This window comes from Anguilla rostrata, chromosome 6, assembly GCF_018555375.3.
Source record: "Anguilla rostrata isolate EN2019 chromosome 6, ASM1855537v3, whole genome shotgun sequence".
In the NCBI taxonomy this organism is placed as follows: domain Eukaryota; kingdom Metazoa; phylum Chordata; class Actinopteri; order Anguilliformes; family Anguillidae; genus Anguilla; species Anguilla rostrata.
Genome location: NC_057938.1, coordinates 47,225,726 through 47,244,459, shown reverse-complemented (window position 1 = coordinate 47,244,459; position 18,734 = coordinate 47,225,726). Strand labels below are relative to the sequence as shown.

The 18,734-nt window shown below is 38.0% G+C and overlaps 1 protein-coding gene across 5 annotated transcripts; it reads right to left on the bottom strand.

The window, feature by feature from the left end:
- On the bottom strand, positions 1-18,724 carry LOC135257412 (uncharacterized). Of its 5 annotated transcripts, XM_064340122.1 has the most exons (19): positions 18,674-18,724; positions 17,531-17,578; positions 15,111-15,158; positions 14,370-14,417; positions 14,030-14,077; positions 13,884-13,937; positions 13,036-13,083; positions 12,879-12,932; positions 12,726-12,773; positions 12,571-12,618; positions 11,574-11,597; positions 8,190-8,228; positions 6,895-6,954; positions 5,906-5,929; positions 5,269-5,313; positions 5,148-5,177; positions 4,734-4,796; positions 2,434-2,475; positions 2,137-2,179 (listed from the first exon to the last, which is right to left on the bottom strand). In XM_064340122.1, exons 1-17 carry the CDS (start codon positions 18,708-18,710, stop codon positions 4,735-4,737), a joined length of 765 nt encoding a protein of 254 aa, XP_064196192.1. In that variant the 5' UTR covers positions 18,711-18,724; the 3' UTR covers positions 2,137-2,179; positions 2,434-2,475; position 4,734. The 5 variants fall into 5 exon arrangements, with proteins under 5 accessions (XP_064196188.1, XP_064196191.1, XP_064196190.1 ...); XM_064340118.1 differs by lacking the exon at positions 4,734-4,796 and having other exon boundaries at positions 1-2,179; XM_064340121.1 differs by lacking the exons at positions 4,734-4,796; positions 6,895-6,954 and having other exon boundaries at positions 1-2,179.
- Positions 18,725-18,734: the final 10 nt, after the last annotated feature.

The following is an 18,734-nucleotide window of genomic DNA, read 5'->3' as shown; positions in this document are numbered from 1 at the left end:
AAGAAACGCCACATAATTACAACCATAATTAAGTCATAATTATCATAAGTCAGGCTTACACCGGAAAACATTTTTTACAGTGGTATCAGTGTTATTTACTGTATTGTCCAATTTTAATCAGTGACTGAACAGATTCATAAACTGATTCTTATGAAAGATTAACATAAATTATACTCCTCCACAATCCTTTTTCATAGTCCCACTGAACGATCAATTACTAAAGAGTTTCAGTGCAGCAGGTAGTTTATAATACAAAATTCTCCACATCAACCTCATTTTGAATACACAGAATGTGTTAAAAGCATAGAAACAGCACCATCGTCAAAATGAGGAGCACGTTGAAAGAGCTGTGTGTGAAATGTTGTCAGACGTGACCGGGAGATTGTGGAAACATCACCATCACCAGTTGCACAACATCTACAGGGCACACAGCCTTGTCAGAGTCATTGTTGGTCGTTAAGAGTGTGAAAGCACACTTTGGCTCCGCCCCCCTCTTCTGCGGCTGCGCTAACGTTGCTTGCACACAGCACAGAAAGAGGTAGCTAGCTCTAGTCATTGGCGGGAGACCTCGTGGATTAGCAGAGTCCCCACTCCCTCTCTCTTTCCGCTCATTCCTTTACACTCATACACAGAAAGACACAAACGCAAAGCAGCGAGGAGCTTTCTGAGGACTGTAAGGTGGATATACTTGCGCAAAACAGAGGAACAAAGGAAAGCTCAGCAAAAATCATTAGCTGGATAAAAAGGGAAAAAAGGAAAATGGTCAACGCCATTTCATTTGCAATGCATAACACATTGTACTATTTGTTCAAGTCATGAAGGTAGATTTTCCTTAAATCCTGTCATAAAGGCTTATTGAGATGTGCAGGACAAGTAGACACATCACCGTTCAAGCAGACATTTTCCTTTGGAATCAGAAAAGTCATCTGTTTTTACTAAAAAATCAGACTAAGAAATAAACTGGGGTTCCATAAATAAATATTTGTAGATTAATAGATAATTAATATGTTTTCCAACTGCCAAAATCCAAAATGATTTTTACACCTTGCTATCGTTTGTAGATAAACATGTAATGGGAAAATACTTCAATAACAAAAATGTGAAAACATTCCACTGGGGTCTATTTTATTGTCCACAGCAACAGTAACCAAGACTGTCTGAAACTAACAGTAGTTTTGGAAAAATTTGCCAAAATATATTTGAAGTGATCCTAAAAAATGGATTTTGTGATTGCTAATACATAGCTACATAAAGCAGGCAAGTGGACGATTCGCCAATACAGTCGCAAAAACAAGACAAAACACAAACACACAAATGTATAATTCTATTTGTGGTGCATTCCACTATGTGTATTGTACATAACTGACACTCCACCTACTTTTTATATTTTAGAATTTACAATAACAAATAAATAAATGTGTAACTATAAATAAATTACCTGAGCAAAAGTGTTTGCTGTTAACTTGGTAAAAATGTGTTTTCAGAAGTTAGAGAAAATCTGATATTGCACATATTTAAGTACAAGTAAAAATGGCTATGTTTAATGAACTGTGATAGTAGGTTATTACATTTTTACTTAACACATATGTATATATGTTGACAGGCTTTCACTGAATAAGAAGTTAATTGATTGACTGTATATGGTAACACCTATTGCACCTATTGACTTTATTAGGTATGTTAAATCTTTCGCTCCCCGCAATGACTGTATTATTAAAACAACACAGAAACTTAGCATAGAACTTGACACCACCAAACGCAACGCAAAAGCCATGTGCAAAGGAATGGGGTTTACAGACTCTGAAATCCACGGCAGCTCAACCTGTCCTGGAAAATGTTCAAAATAAATAAATAAGTAAAAACCGTCGGTCTTTTCCTTCAGTCCCTGATTGACCTGTGTTTGCAGTGAAGACCTTGTAGTATTCCAGCATTCCAGCTAGGTCACAATAGAGGAAACAAATCGCCCCACTGCTGGCGTGGCCTACAGTGCAAAGAAAATCAAGCTGACGCAAGATGGGGGCCGTCCTGGTGTTCTAGTTCCCTGGGGGTCTGGGTTTGGAGTCCATCATTGGGGGTCTTTCTCCCGGACTCACGGGGGGTATAATTGGGAAGGCGGAAAAGGGGAGCTGGCCCTTTTTCCCACGCACCAGTACGCATTGCATGTATGGCATCTTTTTCCCTGTGAAATGCAATGCACACACATTTTCACATAGATAACACGTGTGCGGCGTGAAAGTGTGTTTTCAAGTGTGTGCACTTGCATGTGTACTCAAGTGCGCGTACCTGTGTGTGCATGGGCATGTGAACTTGTGCTTGTGTGTGCATGCATGTGTGTGTGTGTGTGTTCCTTGGCATCTCCATATCTACATGTTTTAAAGTGTATTCCCGTGTGCCAAATCATGATCCAGAGAGAGAAAATTCAATTAACCCTACCAGGCCCTTTCTTCTCTGCGTCCATGCTGGCAGTCACATTGTCTTCAATTGATGAGAGAGGGAAAGAGAGAGGGGGGGGGGAGATATAGAAAATAAAGATCATTTTAAAGGCACAGAGATCCATTCTCCTGATTTCATTTTAACTGAATGATGTCTTCACCGTTCTTTAAAATCATTTCTAATATCTCTCCAGAGAGGATCCTGCTGTGACAGAGATAATGCATTCTTTCATTTACAGACAGACCCCACTGAACTCGCCTGGAGGGAGCAGGATATGGGTACAGCTGACAAGAGAGAAGCAATCAGTCTCCTGGGTTACACTGCACATCTGCTATAATAGTACAGACTACATCTCTAGGGAACAACAGGCCTGCAAGTTTTAATAAGTAAAACACATGGAAAGAAAAACTATATATTACTATGTATGGGTGATATGACAGTCTTACTATATTCCATAAAAAGATTAACCAAAGCTAGTCCTGTTGGTAGAAAACGAAAAATCCCTGATTAAAAATAAATAAATAAATCCATCAAATGCCTGAGATTCTATCATTGATTATATTCTGTAGAGAAACTAACCAATACATAATTAGCCGGAGACTGCGTAAACAGTTCAGACTGTATTTTTGCTATGAGATAAATATATTGCGACAGATTAATCAAATAACCTATTAGCACCCTGCAGAAGCTGCCAATGACCAGGGACACATTTTCTGGAGGGATATTGACTAAGGCAGTGAATGCAATAAGATTGAGTAAATAACGGGGAATGGAAATAAGCAATATGAGGTGACAGAATCTCAGTTTGACAGAAGGTCATTACGGTCTCATGAGCGTGTCAGAAAAGAAAGCGTTGTACCAACAGGATAAGAAGCCAAGAACATGACCAATAGACTTCAAGGTTAAAAAAAGCAAAAAACAACAAGGCAAATATTTGTTTTCACTCTGAAGATGGTTGGAAGACAAAGAAGATCTTATCTTTGATTAAAAAGCATGAAATAATACTGTGATATTTAGTAATGCTTAATAATATGAAAAATATGCTGTTGTTTAGTGACACGTCAAAGTGGCAAGATACGTGACAATCATACTGTTTATACGAGCCCCATTGTTTTTCCATTAAACTCCAACTCCCAAAATCCTCTTCCTATTTTGAAATGCAGTGTGGCCTTTATATAGACAATCTTTATTTAAATGCCCTTAAGCAGGCCATTGCCTGGTGTCTGCTAGGATGGGGGTTGTGTGGCACTGAACTGCCAAGCCGACAGCACCGAGTGCTCATGTTACCGGCAACTTACTTTACCGATCACTGCAGCCTGATGAGACACTGCCCTGTCACTGTGACATTTGCACAGGAAGTGATTGCGTTTCACACGCGAGTGACCTTTAAGGCACTGGGTTACCCATGCCTGATCTCTTTGAGCTCAAGGGGATGAGAGGAAGACAAAAAACTGTTTTGACACTGACCTTGTGCTGTCACATTTTAGAACAAGACTCATTCAACCTTCCTCTATAAAAACCTACACATTGAGCTTCAATAAAATGACACAAGTTTTTCGAGTGAGAGTACATATTTTCACAGAAATGTTAGGTTTATCAAGTTCAAGACACACAAAGAACTAGTATTTATGGTTGCTCCTGACCTTGTGTATGCATATATCCTTAAGGCAGAAAAGCATTCCAAACAAAATGTGCAAAACAAAATGTGCACAAGAACTTGCAATAAAAATAACTATTAACCCTACATTTACAAGAGGAGGCCATCTTATTCAAAAACTGTTTTTATTTTCTATTTCACATGACCATAATTCCTTTATGTATTTTATTGATTACTGGCCTCTGTGGTATGCATTTGCACCAATAAGAAAGAGGTTTTGAGACATGAGATTTTTTTATTTATTATGAAACTGCAGCTCAACTAAATCCTGCTATAGACCTTAAAAACCAGACCTTCTGGATCAAAATAAAAATGTTCTGTGATGCAAACCACACAGGAAGTGAGGAGTGATTGGTGGGAAGCAGGTAAGGGGTTGGGCTACAATGCCGAGCCTCCACTGGTTTGCTCAACTAAATTTACATCCAAAATGTATCATTTAGAATTTGTCTCCTGTTGCTACTCTGATGGAGAAATGTTTAAGACACAAAAATGCATCTATTATCTCCTTCAGTAGCTGAAACCTTTGATCAGTGCTAATTAATTACCAAGGCGATGACAATACAAATCCATATTAACATTGCCTGTAAAACATTCTGAGATTTGGCCCAGTAAATTGAGTTGAGCAGCAGAGAAACTGGGGTACCTCAGTCCTGAATGGTGCTAAAGAAGTCTCGTTCCTTTCTGTGATCCAGGGCTTTCACATTTTCTACAAGTAAGGGTCACTAACATAGGTGACAAGGCAATAAAATCGCTTTTCGGTTACTTTTCAGTCAGCAACTGATGCTTTCACCCGGCGCACAAACAATAATACAATTAAGAGCCGAAGCAGAACACAACCCAACAGACCTTGCAATCATTTAGGAGTGGATCTGTCCTGCGCTGAATGCATTGCTAACAGGGTGTACAGCATCCCCAATGCTGTGTGTTGGCTAAGCAGAGCACCACCATGTGGTGTTTTGCAGACCTGAAATGTTCATTATCAGCCTGCTGTCTGCTGATCATAGCCATGACAGGCTAAACTACTGTTCTAATCCACGGATAACGAGAGATTACTCACTTCCTGGTGCCGGGGGCTTCAGGTCATTTTCTAGGAACAGAAAAGAGAGAAATAATGAAAGAACCGTTCCGGGGGTTGCTGCTGGGTTTTAAAACGTTAAAAGCTTCTGCGGGCGGCTCACCTTGTGTGTCCTTGTCAGCAGATTTGTCTGCCTCAGCAGGTTTACCTGCGATTCACAAAGAAACAGCACGCGTCATATAAACTGCAGTAGGGCGCGCAACATCTGCTCCGACGCACTTTCGAGCTAACAGGATCTGACATCGCCGTAATTGCGGTTTTATCTTGCGTTCGAGTCTCTGCCGATGAAATTAAAAATGAGTGATTTAGTGGCTGACGTGTTGCCAGTAAGTGGCTCGAGGAAACAGAGTGCATCAAACCACTCTGATGAAACAGGGTGTCACCCAAATGCTTGCGAAAAACAAATCAGATATAAAGCAATTCTTTCTGACCCTTTAATTAAAACTATATAGCTTGACAGCTCCAATCCCGCCACGCCAGTAGACATTTTATCTTCAACAGAGGAGAATCTATTACACACACTCCAGTAAACCGATCAAACTATGAAAGATATAATGATCACACGTTTAATAAGCCTGAAGTATAAACTAAAAAGATACACAAAAAGATGTAACATTTTTTCAAACAGGCAATTGCTTTATTTGACACAGCTTAAGGTCTTATTCTGTAATCAGTTCCTCTCTCTACGTTTTGACACAGATTTCTCTTATTTAGAACTGAAGATGAAAGGCATGAAATACCTGCGTCCGCTGTAGTTTTGGGTTCTTGCAAAATGCATGAAACAGAGAAAAAACTTGATTGGAAACTTCCAAACACTGCTTATGATAACCAAAAACATTTATACCTTTCATAATTCTTTGCTTAAGTTTGGACCCATAATTCTCAGATCATTAATTCATTCATCAGTATGAACTACATCACCACCACCACCACCACCATCACAATAACAACATGAGTAACAACACTAACAACAACAGTGATGACAACAATAAGGAGTTGTTTTGACCCATAATCAAAAATGCTACTATTATATTATTTATTACCATAGAATTAGCTATTAATAGCGGAAAGCACTATGGCCAGCATAAGTGCATACGGCCTTTCGTGTGAGAGAAAATGCGATGAAATGTGAACCACTCTGATTCCCTAAAAGAATGTGAGAGGCTTACTGTAAGGCCAGTTCAGACCAAAGATTCGTGATGCAACTAAACCGTTTTAGAGTGTTGCAGAGAGGAGTTACAGCAGTGTGATCTACCCGTCTGAAAGTGTCTGATGCCGGTGCTTGCCGTCGCAGGCGACCCAACCCATCGATTCACAGGTGCGATAACCTTGCAGTGTTGCCAGTTGTGGCTCGTAAATCACAAATCTTTGGTTCCGAACTGGGCAATAGAGTGTGGCATGCATAGACATTCTCTGCATTGGTTATGATTGAATATGCACAAAAAAACCCCAATATGAATCAGGTTAAAAATGAACTGATGCATTTAGTGAAGAATGATATGAAGAGAAAAATTGTCAGTAGATAGAGGAAGAAATCAACCAAATACTGTTTCCTCTTGCCTGGCTAAGTAAGGCAGCATCTGTAACTTTTTCTGTCTTTGATATTTCATGATCTGAAGTATAGAGTGTATCTATGAACTGAGCTGGCTATGTCTGAGTACAGCGAGAGAGAGAGAAAAGGACAAGTAACATTTTTACTCACAATACACATTTGACACCCTTCACTTACTTGCTCTGTGAGATTTAACACGCTGTAATATCTTTGGTGCATGGGTAATTTTTGCTTTGCCTGGAACAGCAAAATAATGTCAATGCCAATTACAGTTACATTCAGACATCAAGTCAAAGGGGAAAGAAAGGGGCTGAAGAAACCTGCTTGGCTCAGATCAAATAAAACAAGAGAAGTCTTCAATTCTACAGTGAAACCATGTCTTAAGATACAGATGGGATTAAGCAATAGCCACTTTGGTCGATATATTTGTTTGATAACGAAGATGTATATTACCTGCTACCAGGGGTGTAGCACAAAATTCTGGGCCCTATACATAAGCAGGCTCTGTGGGCCCCCTTCCTCTCTTGATCCATGTCTCTCACGCATCATTCCAGGCTTTTCGAGGGCACTCCCCCCATTCGGGCCCTGGGTAGTCAGTCCCACTTTTCCCCCCACTACGACGCCCCTGCCTGCTACCTAAATGCAGTACCTGCCAAAGTATCTATTCCATGCTTAGGATTGCCTAATATACCAGGTACAGGAAATGATGAGTATAACGACAATGGGTAATTCTCTCAGCGCTTGTGCTTTCATTGATTTAATCTTTAAGATGGGAGTAATGCAGAAAACTGCCGAGCTGCATATTGATTGCTTACTACTGTTGGCTTTGGATCATTAATTAAATTGATCCATTTGGTTTCAGCAATATTGATTAAAAGTTTTTTTTTTTTTTTTTTCCCTTCACGCTCTGGTTTCTCTTCAAGCCGTCAATACAAAATTGGCACGGTCTCTCTGTTGTTCATTATCTAAAAGCTACTTGCTGGACCTTGGACCGAGCCATGGGTGACTGTGGACCACCACCTTAAAGCAGAGCTTTCGCATATTTGCGTTAACTCAGACAATACCTTTCTTTAATATATCAATCAATAAGGACTGAATAAAATATTAATTATTCATATCATGCATATTTATAAGATCTGTATGTGGAGCTGATGTGGCGTTAGAGTGATAGAGACAGCCATATAAAAAGGTACGTAGCAAAGCATTAGACTGATATTTACAGTAACTACTTTGGAATTGCAATTAATACATTGTAATTCACAAATGCATTATGTTGTTCATTTACATGAGCAGGTGCGGTTGTTCTTAGTTTAGGGTTAAAATTAAGGTTAAAGAGACAGCATGGTCAAAGGTTAAGGCTACAGGTTATGAATAAGCCTGAGGGTGTATAGAAAATAAACGTGTGGCAGTTACAATGAAAACATTTACATTATTATTTTTATTCATTAAATATGCATAGAGGTCACACTCACCATCAGCTGAGGGAGGTTTAGCCTCGGTTATTTTGTCTTCTTCACATGTAGAAAAAAGAAACGAATATAAATATGGAAAATGACTGTGGGAAAAGTGTGGAAGATGACCTTGGCTTTAATGAATGCGTTCTACATCAATTCACCCCATTGACAAACCCGGCACCCTACAGAGAAACATGGCATGGAAACAGGCATAGTATAATAAATTGCACCGCATTGTCAGTAACTAAATCAAGGGACTGCTCGGTGTGAAAATTGATGTGTTAATGTTTTCTGTAGGAAGAACGTTGTATTCACATCACACCCGCAGTGAAATGGCAGCGAAAAGGACATATTAAATATTCCAAGCCATATACCTGAATCCTCTCTGAAAGAGCCCAACTGCCTCCGCAAACAAAGCTCACATCTCCACCCTTCATCTTTGCCTTTATAACAACAGCATCAATAAACAGAATATATTTATGACCGAAGCCATACATAACAGAAAGTACTCCTGAGGCTGGCCACTGTCCCAGTGCCTGCAGCCAGTGTAGTCTCCACGCAAACTTTCTGCAGTTTATATGAGGAGATGAAAAATGAGGGGAAACCAGCCTGCGCAGATGACTGACTGCAGCCCATCAGAAGTCGGGGAAAAACAAAAAACTGGATGCTTTGAGTGCTCTAGCTCTGATTATATTTCACGTCAGATTCTGAGCGTAAATCAGGCACTGCTGCAATTTGGTGAATGACCTGAAAAAAATATGCTTTGGCTTTGAAGTCTGGCACAAGAGACAGCGACACACAGCATTCCAGACAGCTTCTTTTTTTTGTATTTCAGCATTTTTTTAGAAATTCTTATCGAGAATGACTAACACAGATAACATTTTTTAATATAAAATCAGTTTATATGGCTGAAATTTTTTACTGAATCAGAGCAGGTTAAACACCTTACATGTAGGCGCAACGACAGCTCCCCAGCAGGAAATTGAACCCACAACCCACTGAACCCATTGTATTATAATTGGTAAAGTTGAATTTACACTGTCAAGAATAAAATATTCACATGGAAGTTTAAAATACAGTAGCATTTACTTTGTCATTTAATATTTGTTGTTGATTTGTTTTCCACACTTAATATATGGCTTTCATACCAAGCTTGCATTACATGTTTGGACAAAATTCCCTAATGCCAAACACCACAAAGCACAGCATGTACTTTTTTCCTGTGTAATTTAGTCGAGTGATGAACAATTGTCCAACATAAATATGTACACAATGTACAGTAACTTCGTGTATGGGTGCATTCAGAGGAAACTGGAGTCACTGCTTAATTCTTTAAATCCGCATTGCCATTGACCATGCAGACAAACCACAAGAGACTACACAGGGAGCTCACTCTTGAGAAGAAATGGGATTGCTCTTATCCGCTGAGATGGGGATGAGACGTTCTACAGACCAGAGCAGGACATGTGCTGAATTTAAAAGACAAATGAGTTTGAGCCAGGCTTTGAGCCCCCAATATGACTGGTTGAAAGAGAACCAAAACACACACATACACATACAGGTACACGTACACATGCACACATGCACACACACACTCGCACACACGCACACACGTACACATGCACACATACAGGTACGCATACATGCACGCACACAGACACATGCACACGCATCCAAACAAAGGCATACTTGTACATGTACACACATAGACGCACACGCACACGCACACACGCACACCCACACACTCGCATGCACACAAACTGTCATTTACAGAGGAGTTGGTGCGAGGGGAGATGGCAGAACGGTTATCTCCACAACCCGTCAATGACACACAGTATTGACTTGGCCCAACAATGGTGTGAATAACTCAAGCGTTTATGACATGCCAGACAGTGATTTATGTTTGTGTGCATATACAAGTAGACATAAATTAGTATTTATTGCTCCAAAAAAATGTGTGGAATCCTATGATTATAAGAGCTGTCCTGTGGTCTGTGGTCTTCTGAGAGGTTGCTATGGAAACCCTGCTTTTGAAAATTGTGAATCATATAGCAGTTATGAGCAACCACAGGAATAGAAAGTCTGACATTGGTAAAATAGAATTTTTTAAAATCATATTTGTTTGCCTAACATACTGGTACATTCCTTTTTTTCTTTTTTAGAATCCATTTTTCAATGGTAAATCAATTCTGAAAACATATTCCACTACCCGTATTCAGAACTAATGCATCACACATTATCTGAACTTTTTCACAGAAAATAGATTTCTATCGTGCTTCCATATTTCATGATAAAACATCTATTTGAACAATTGTATAAAAGATACAAACATAAGTATCTACAATTTGCGGTGTAGCTGAACAATACTAAAGGAGAGCTGGAGGCATGTTTTACACTTGTCTTACATCTTAATGCGTAAAATATCGATCTGCTTTTCAATATTAACAGATATAAGTAGAAAACTGCTTTCCGAATTTCACACAATTTTACAATATGTGCTATTTCAATGAAATTTATTCACTTTGCAAGGAATGACATCAACCCAGTAATACTGGTCTCCTCCTTAAAAACATGGTTCCAGTTAGACAAATAGAAGACAAAAAAGCATGAAGAATGTATTTGGTTATGACTGTTCACAAAAAATGAAGGTCCTTGATATTCTGTTTATTGACATTAAACTGAATAATTTTGAACTTTCAAACATACCTAGCATTGAATGCGGAGGCTATTTCATTTTCATAAGAAATATATACAGAGCGTACACATTAAAATAGACTTTGGAAATTTATAAGGTGGTAACTGACAGGGCTAATGAATGGTAAATCAGAAATTGCCTTGGGGAAAATGACACAATGTCCCATATGGTGAGCGTTGTGTAGGCTATGAATCTTAATTTTCTTTGATGGACATCTATGTAGTACACACTTAAGAGCCTCTACTTTATCTCCTGACAGCTGAGCCTTAAGTCATCTCACACTGGCTGTATTCATTGTCGTATTGCCTTATTATTAACATTAATGGTAGGCCTGTTCATCAGTATTAAACCTGGATTAATCCAATGTGTTTACTTCAGATTCAATAACGATGGGTCAATATATTGTACTGGACAAAATGCTTGAGTATCACAGTTGGTTATAACATTACAGTAATACTAATTCACTGCCATATATAGCATCTGTATTATGACTACATAATATCTTGGCCAAACATTATGTAAACAATAACATACTTTGTTTATGTATTGCCAAATCAGTATATGATTCATAATTGTGTTTCTGAATTTTCTCCTCAACCTCAGATTTTTCTTTTTTCACAAAGTAATTTAAAGAATTATATTTCACACTGAAACATTTTTGAAGTGGTAATTGCTTACACATTAAATAGTCATTATCATTTTCTTACCTTTTTTCTCCGCAGTTTCATTTTCTGTCAGCAGAAAAAAGGATAATTCAAGTTACTATAATAACAACAATAGGGTAATTCAATAAAACAAAATGAAGCATACAGACTATATTGTTATTATGTTTAACCATACAGCACAAAGTCTATCTCTTGCCAGTGTCTACTAGTTCAATTTCTTGAAATATCTTTTTTTGACTTTATATGAAGCGCACAACAACATGTCTGGTATTTGAGTGTCAGATTACTTTAAATGGGGAACTAAAAGATGAACACTTAACTGGACATTCTGTTGTGTTTTAAATTTTAATCATGCATGATGAACTCTTTGTTCAAAACCCAGCCAAATGTTTCACAGTACGCTGAAAGTGTCGACACGATGGAACGAGACTGTTGTTAAATTACTGCTTCATACCAAGCTGTGTGTGACCATACACTCAAAACGAAAGCAGGCCTATATCTAGTGTTTACAGTGTTTACTGATGGGCTTAATAGAAACCAAATAGATAAACTATGTGGTGCACTTGGGATTGTCACTGCCTGAACTTTTCTGAGCAGTGGATGGCTTGACCTTCTTTTCCATAGCTCCTGACTCTTGAAAATAAACAATCAATATGGTGCGCAATACGCTTCCAACATAATTAAGATGAAGATGCCCGAGGACGTGAGTGCACAATCTACACCCTTCATCTTCACTGGAGTTTCATTGGTTTTCTGTTTTGAGGACTCGTGCCCTGAATGAATCAAGCAATAAAATATAGGACACAATCTTTACGATGGGTTACGATGCACTACTGTATGCTAACTCCGCTAATTTGAAGCCATAAAAGTGATCATTGCACAATTTCCTTTCTCTCCAGAGATGAGCTTGGCTTTCCCTGTTCTCTAAAAGAACAGGCCAATAAACAAGAGCCCAGATTTATGTAGGATGCTACGCCATGCAGTGCGCCCGCATAATATGAATTTGAAAGCATCTAGGCAATATCAGCGCGGTTATCACCTTTCTTTATGGCTGTTGGCTCGGGTTGCTCTTCAGAAGCCCCGGGCTCTGGAAAAGACATGAGGAAGAAACACATACAACGTGGTACAGTGAGCTTTTTACCATCCACATTTAAAAGCTAATATACTGATAGCAGTAAAACAGCTGCAGCACACCTTCTTTGACTGGGGCGGTCATGACCTTCTCCTTGGCAACCTCGGGCTCTGGAATAATAAAGGAAAACAGATTCAAAATTTATAAATTTTACATGACAATGTTCTCATTACACTAACTGGCAGGCTTGAAGGCAGTTACTGCATTTTTATCACCTTTCTTTATGGCAGCGGGCTTGAGTTCTTCTTCCAGAGCCTCCAGCACAGGGACTGATCAGAAATAAGATGTCAAAAAAGGACACGATGCAATGTGTTTCATATAAAAGTAATTATTATATGGCTGACAGATACTGCGGTACTGCCTGGTTATTACCTTTCTTTACAGGTGCTTGCTTGGTCTCCTCTTTGGAAACTACAGCCTCTGAAACAAATACAAAAAGAAACACATAATATGAATCACTCTTTTCTCACTCAAATATTCTAAATCAGTGGTGTCACTCTGAAAAAATGAACAGAACAATTCAGTTAAATCTACCGACATGTCACAACAATAAACTGTGCTACGGTCACCATTCGAGTTTACCACCTCCTGTTTTTCCCCTTCAAGGAAAATGTCATTGTGCACAGCTGTTTCCTGTGTTAGTTCTGCACATCTCAAGGATGAAACGGTGCTTGCTGCCACTGTCTTCTTTTCTGAAATGCAGTAAGACACGCTGCCAAGGCTAATGCAGCTTGTCATTTATAACGAAAGGAATCAACAAGCTGCATTAGCCGTGGAACCTAAGACTGAAAGGCAGAACCAGACTCAGTAGTCTGACCCATTGGATCAGATTCGGGGCAGAAAGAGTTCTTTCCCCACCTTTCTTGAGCTGCACTGGTACAATTATGCATCTTTCATTTAAATCAAAGGCGCTATTCTTACCGCAGTACAAATATGGTGTAATATAGAGACGCTTGTTTAGATCCACTATTGAAAGGTAAGGAGTAAGGATGCAGTTATTGGATTAAATAGAGACAGAAATGAAAGATGCAATGTGAGGATTAGAGTCAAGATTCATCACTTTTATTACTGTTACAATATTGTTAAAAATGAGGAATTAATGGTCAGTGCAGCTTTATGCCGCAAAACTGAAATGCCAGTCTTATTAAATGAACTGAATAGTCTTAAAATTAAAAAAGGAAAGTCATTAGAACTCTTTAAAACTAAAAAAAAGTCACAACCTTTCTTTATGGCGCCTGGCTCCAGTTTGTCTTTTGTAGCCTCCAGCAGAGGAACTGATCAAGAATAATGCGAAAAAAGGACAAAATGTAATATACTTCATTATTATTAATTATTATACCATTGATAGATACTACCCAGTTATTACCTTTCTTTACAGATGCTTGCTTGGTTTTCTCTTTGGAAACTTCAGCCTCTGAAACAAACAGAAATAATGAAATATGAGTCACTTTTCTGACTCTAATAATATTCTAAATCAATGGTGTCAGTTTGAAAAACAAATGCTACTATTAACTGAACAATACCATTAAATCAACCAACATGTCACAAGAATAAAGTGCACTATGGAAGTACTGTACTAAAACTGTACTAAACTTAAAAAGACCAGAGAATACTTGAATTGTCTAAGCTGCCCAACTCAAATGGTTCAAGTGAATTTGTTTGCTCAGATCTTTTGAGTAAACTGAACTTGTGGTTTATCAGTGTACCTTTCTTTGAAGTGATCACTTTAACCTTCTCTTTTGGTGCCTTAGTATCTTGAATAATAAAACAAACGGCATTGGGAAAAAAAACAAAAACAAAAAAAATCATGATCAATCAATCAATCTGTGGATAAATACATTTTCACCTCATTAGATTGGAATTAGAATTAATCCTCTAAAATTTGATTTATAAGTATTAATCAATACCAAAAATGGTAAATGAGCTGAATAATAAAATAAATGCAACAATAATTTTAAAAATAACTCTGATAGCACTATTACGACAACTACATATGCGCCCACTTGGGACTAATTTGTACTCTCTGTGAGTTGATTTAACACTGAACATTGTACTGTGTATCATATCAGCACTACTGCCACTGCAACAGTGACTACAAATGTCACTGCAGAAACTACTGCTACCACTACCTCTACTGCAACTACAATAACATTTACTACAACCACTACAGTGACTACCACTACTACTGCTACTACAGGGAGTAGTACTAATGCTTCCACCACTACAGGAACTCCTAGCACTACAACATCGGCTACTACCACTTCTACCAACACTAGAGCAACTGCCACTACTACCACTACAGTGACTTGGGTCTCTATTAATACCACTAGTTCTATGATGGAAATACATTTTGGTGATCTTGAAGACCAGAGCGTCTGTTGTGCAAAATGTATTGATCGATTATCCTCGACACTTGAACAGCATGAAAAACAAAATGGTTACAGTACCTTGCATTGCAGGGGTTGGTTGAATTGTTACTATGGGAACTTCTGAACCTGAAAAGCACACATGGGACCATTCAAATCTTCTCCCCCTTAACAGGAATTAGTGCTTCATTATAAGTTACTCCTTGAATAAAGGCTGCAGTACAGTTCATTCCTCAGAGCGTTATGTCTGCTGCAGTGCTATGGTAGCAACACCAAGGACAGAGCAGGTTATAATTAATGATGGCCAAGCATAATGCAAGCAGTTACCTAATAAAAGCTGCATCGAACAATTGTGTCAACTCAATAAACAACTGCTACTAGTAATGATTACAATACTCAGCTGCATATTAGCATAATGTACGCAAATTTATAACATAACATAACATAACATAACAATGAGAACAGGCCATTCAGCCCAACAATGCTTGCCATTTTCTGGACTAAATTGTACTAGTGCCCTGATTACCTACAGGCTAGATAATATCTACTGTAACATCATATCAAAGCAAGATGTTTAACAATGAAAACAGAGTATGTAACATTATGAATAAATACCTTATTACCTATAAGACATTTGCTTAGCTACAACAAGCTACCTTTTTCAATGTGCAGAAACACAAAGAAATAAACCACTGATTATTTGCACTTCACAAGAAAACAGCTAAAATTCAAGTGTCAAGCTAGCTAGCAAAGGTAACTCTGAAATTGAACTGTTTGGAGTATAGGTTACTTTATCCCTGTCTGAATTCCAAGACAAAACAAACTAAATAATTTGTGTCAGAGAAGACAATGCGGACATTTTTCACTTTGAACATATCACGCAATGAGGCAACATTTATTTTTAAGGCAGCATATTTTTCGCTTGGGGTGGATTAACATTTTAACCTTTCGCTTGGGGTGGATTAACCCAAATTGGGTGTTAGTGACCACAGAAGTTCTAAATGTGGAAGGTTACATGGGATTTGCTGACCATGTCAACTGTTAATAATTAGTTACAGAAACATAGTAGATACATGTGTGTCTTTTTTAGTATGCATGTACAGAGTCAATTTTGAACATTTCAGTCTGAACTTCCTTTGAACAAGTTTTCAGTCTGATTAACAAAAGTCTTTGCCAGTGAGGATTCATAACAGAACCAAAATTTAAAAGCTGATTTAAGGGTAAGAAATGCCATTTATTGCATACATTATTGTACGTGTGTCAGCTATATAATAAGCATCTTTCCATCAGAAATCAAAGAGGATCTTGAGCCTTGAACCCAAAGAACTCCTTGCCCACCTTATTTATAAAATGCAACAGTAAGCTCAATGTGTGTGTCAGGTTTCTGTCAGGCTTATTCTCAGGTGTCTGGTGAGTCATATTGCCTGGTGGATTGCACAGTGTACAGAAAAAGGGGCAGTTTGGAAGAATGGAAAACTCTTCCAAACTGAAGGAGAGCTGTAGGGACAAGCCCACAAATATTTGGCAGTCCAAATAAATGAACAGTTTCCATGGTTTTGTGTGATGCACAGAAGATTACCACAGTTTCAGGTTCCGTGTATTCTATTTAACATTCCTGCCAATTTATTATTTTGTGGGCTACCAGTGCACAACCCAGACTGACATGGAAGTGCACTTACATCAGTGAGTATTTCCCTCTCCTTAAAAGTGGATACAAATACTGATCACCTCATATATTAATTAAAATTAAAATTTTTAAACAAATGAGAAGCGGGAAGAAGCTGGAAATGAGAATGGGCAAACTATTTAATGATACCAAAATAAAGAAAATCTAATTAAAATTTCATGTCTAGCAACCAGTTTGTAATTCATTTGTAAGGCTACAGTACCTGTACATTACAATCAAATGAGTCCTACTGATACCGTACATGCCAAGCATAGAACACTTCCAGTAGGCTGCTTTGACTTGTAGTGATACGGCTTAAGCCATGCTTAAGGGTTGAATAGTGGTATTTTATTCATTCAGAGTTCAGTTAGGCAGGCGTACTTTCTCTTTAAAAAAAATAAATAAATAAAATGTTCCACTTTCAGCATAGACACCACATATTTGAAGCCACACCTTTTCCTGTTAACTGGATTGCCAGTCCTTATGAGCATCGAGCTGATCCTTGTGCACATAAGGCTGGTTTGATAAAATTTTAACTAAGTTTTGTTTGATGAATTGCATTTTCCCTCAAAATGGTTAAGTGCATTTTTTTTAAATCTAGGAATATGCGCATTTGATTGAATTTCATGCGTAATCTTGTGGAAGATCAGCTAACATGCTCACAAGTTTTATAGCAGAATTTTACCCTTGCTTTAATGCCACAACAAAGTTATTAAAATTTTATTGGGTTAGGCACAAAATCCCCCTAGCGGACTGCACAGAAATTGCAACTATATTATGAAATAGTATACAGCAAATGCTTGCAATTTTCGACCATGACAATGACATAAAATACCTGTAATAATAGGAGGTGGCATGGGATTGTCTGTAACAATGTGGTGCACTGGAAAATAAAAAAATTTATGCTCAAAAATATATAAAATATATCAATGAATACTAAAGCCAAACTATTCACCTGTAAGAAATACATATCTTTCTGACTGACTTCTAAATAGGGCTCAGCATTTTAGTGACTGGGTTTTATTGCCTGTAGTTCATGGGAAATCTAACACATATACATGGACAGTAGATTAGCAAATAAATAGATAATTGGCTGCAATTAAGCATTGGCTAATTAGATAACAAGTGCCTAATGAGTTTTATGCAAATTCTCATGAGTGAATGGACAAGATAATTCTAGCAATGAAACTGAAGGCTTCAATTTCTGACAAAATGCTCCCTCCTATTAGAAGTAGCATATACACATTTGGTAATGAGTTCTAAAAAGAAGGGACTTGAATTTGGTGGAATTTACCATTTTGTACTAGACAAGAATATCCTGTTTTGCTACCGAAGGGTCATTATGCTCATCTTTAGTGTCAGATAACCACTGAGCAGCTGAGATACTGTAGACTGTAGACTTTGCAACTACGTATGGAGTTATTCCACATCAAAAAAAATCTTCATTGGAAGATACTGGAAAAGATAACTACCAACTATACACACATAGAGGTAATGCAGGATGCTATTAAAATATATCCATCAAATTCTAAGCGGTGGACTGCATTAACACACTGTATAATTACCTAGACTACAATACTGTATCTGGTATGGTGAATTCATTTGACATAGTGTCAGTGGGTATTAATTGCAAGTTAGATAACATATATCATTAACCCTTAATATGTGAACACTAAAACAGTGTAATCAAATGTTACATTTTTAAATATATAAATGTGAATATTATTGCCACAATATTGTCAGTATTACTCAGACCACTCCGTGATTCAACAAGCAATGACATACAGTACAGCATAATTAGCACTGATTAAATAAATAATCAAGGTGATTCCGTATGGTAATAGAGTGGTTGATAATGATTGCTCAAATGTATAATCTCGCTACTGGAGGACTGAACTAAAGGCTGTAAACCCAGGTTACCACAAACACAGGGTCTGAGGTAAGACTTAATATATAATTTGAATATTGCAGTACTTACCATACCAGCCAGGGGGTGCTGGACAGTACACTGGCATAGGTTTGCATGGGGCGACTGTAAC

What these genes read in the sequence shown, in the direction of transcription:
- LOC135257412 (XM_064340118.1), bottom strand. Translation starts at nt 18,710, where the DNA reads ATGCCAGTGTACTGTCCAGCACCCCCTGGCTGGTATG. An exon ending in GCCAGGCGCCATAAAGAAAG is followed by an intron (nt 13,084 to 13,883) that starts GTTGTGACTTTT and finishes TATTTGTTTCAG; the next exon opens with AGGCTGTAGTTTCCAAAGAG. An exon ending in TGAAACTGCGGAGAAAAAAG is followed by an intron (nt 8,229 to 11,573) that starts GTAAGAAAATGA and finishes CTACATGTGAAG; the next exon opens with AAGACAAAATAACCGAGGCT.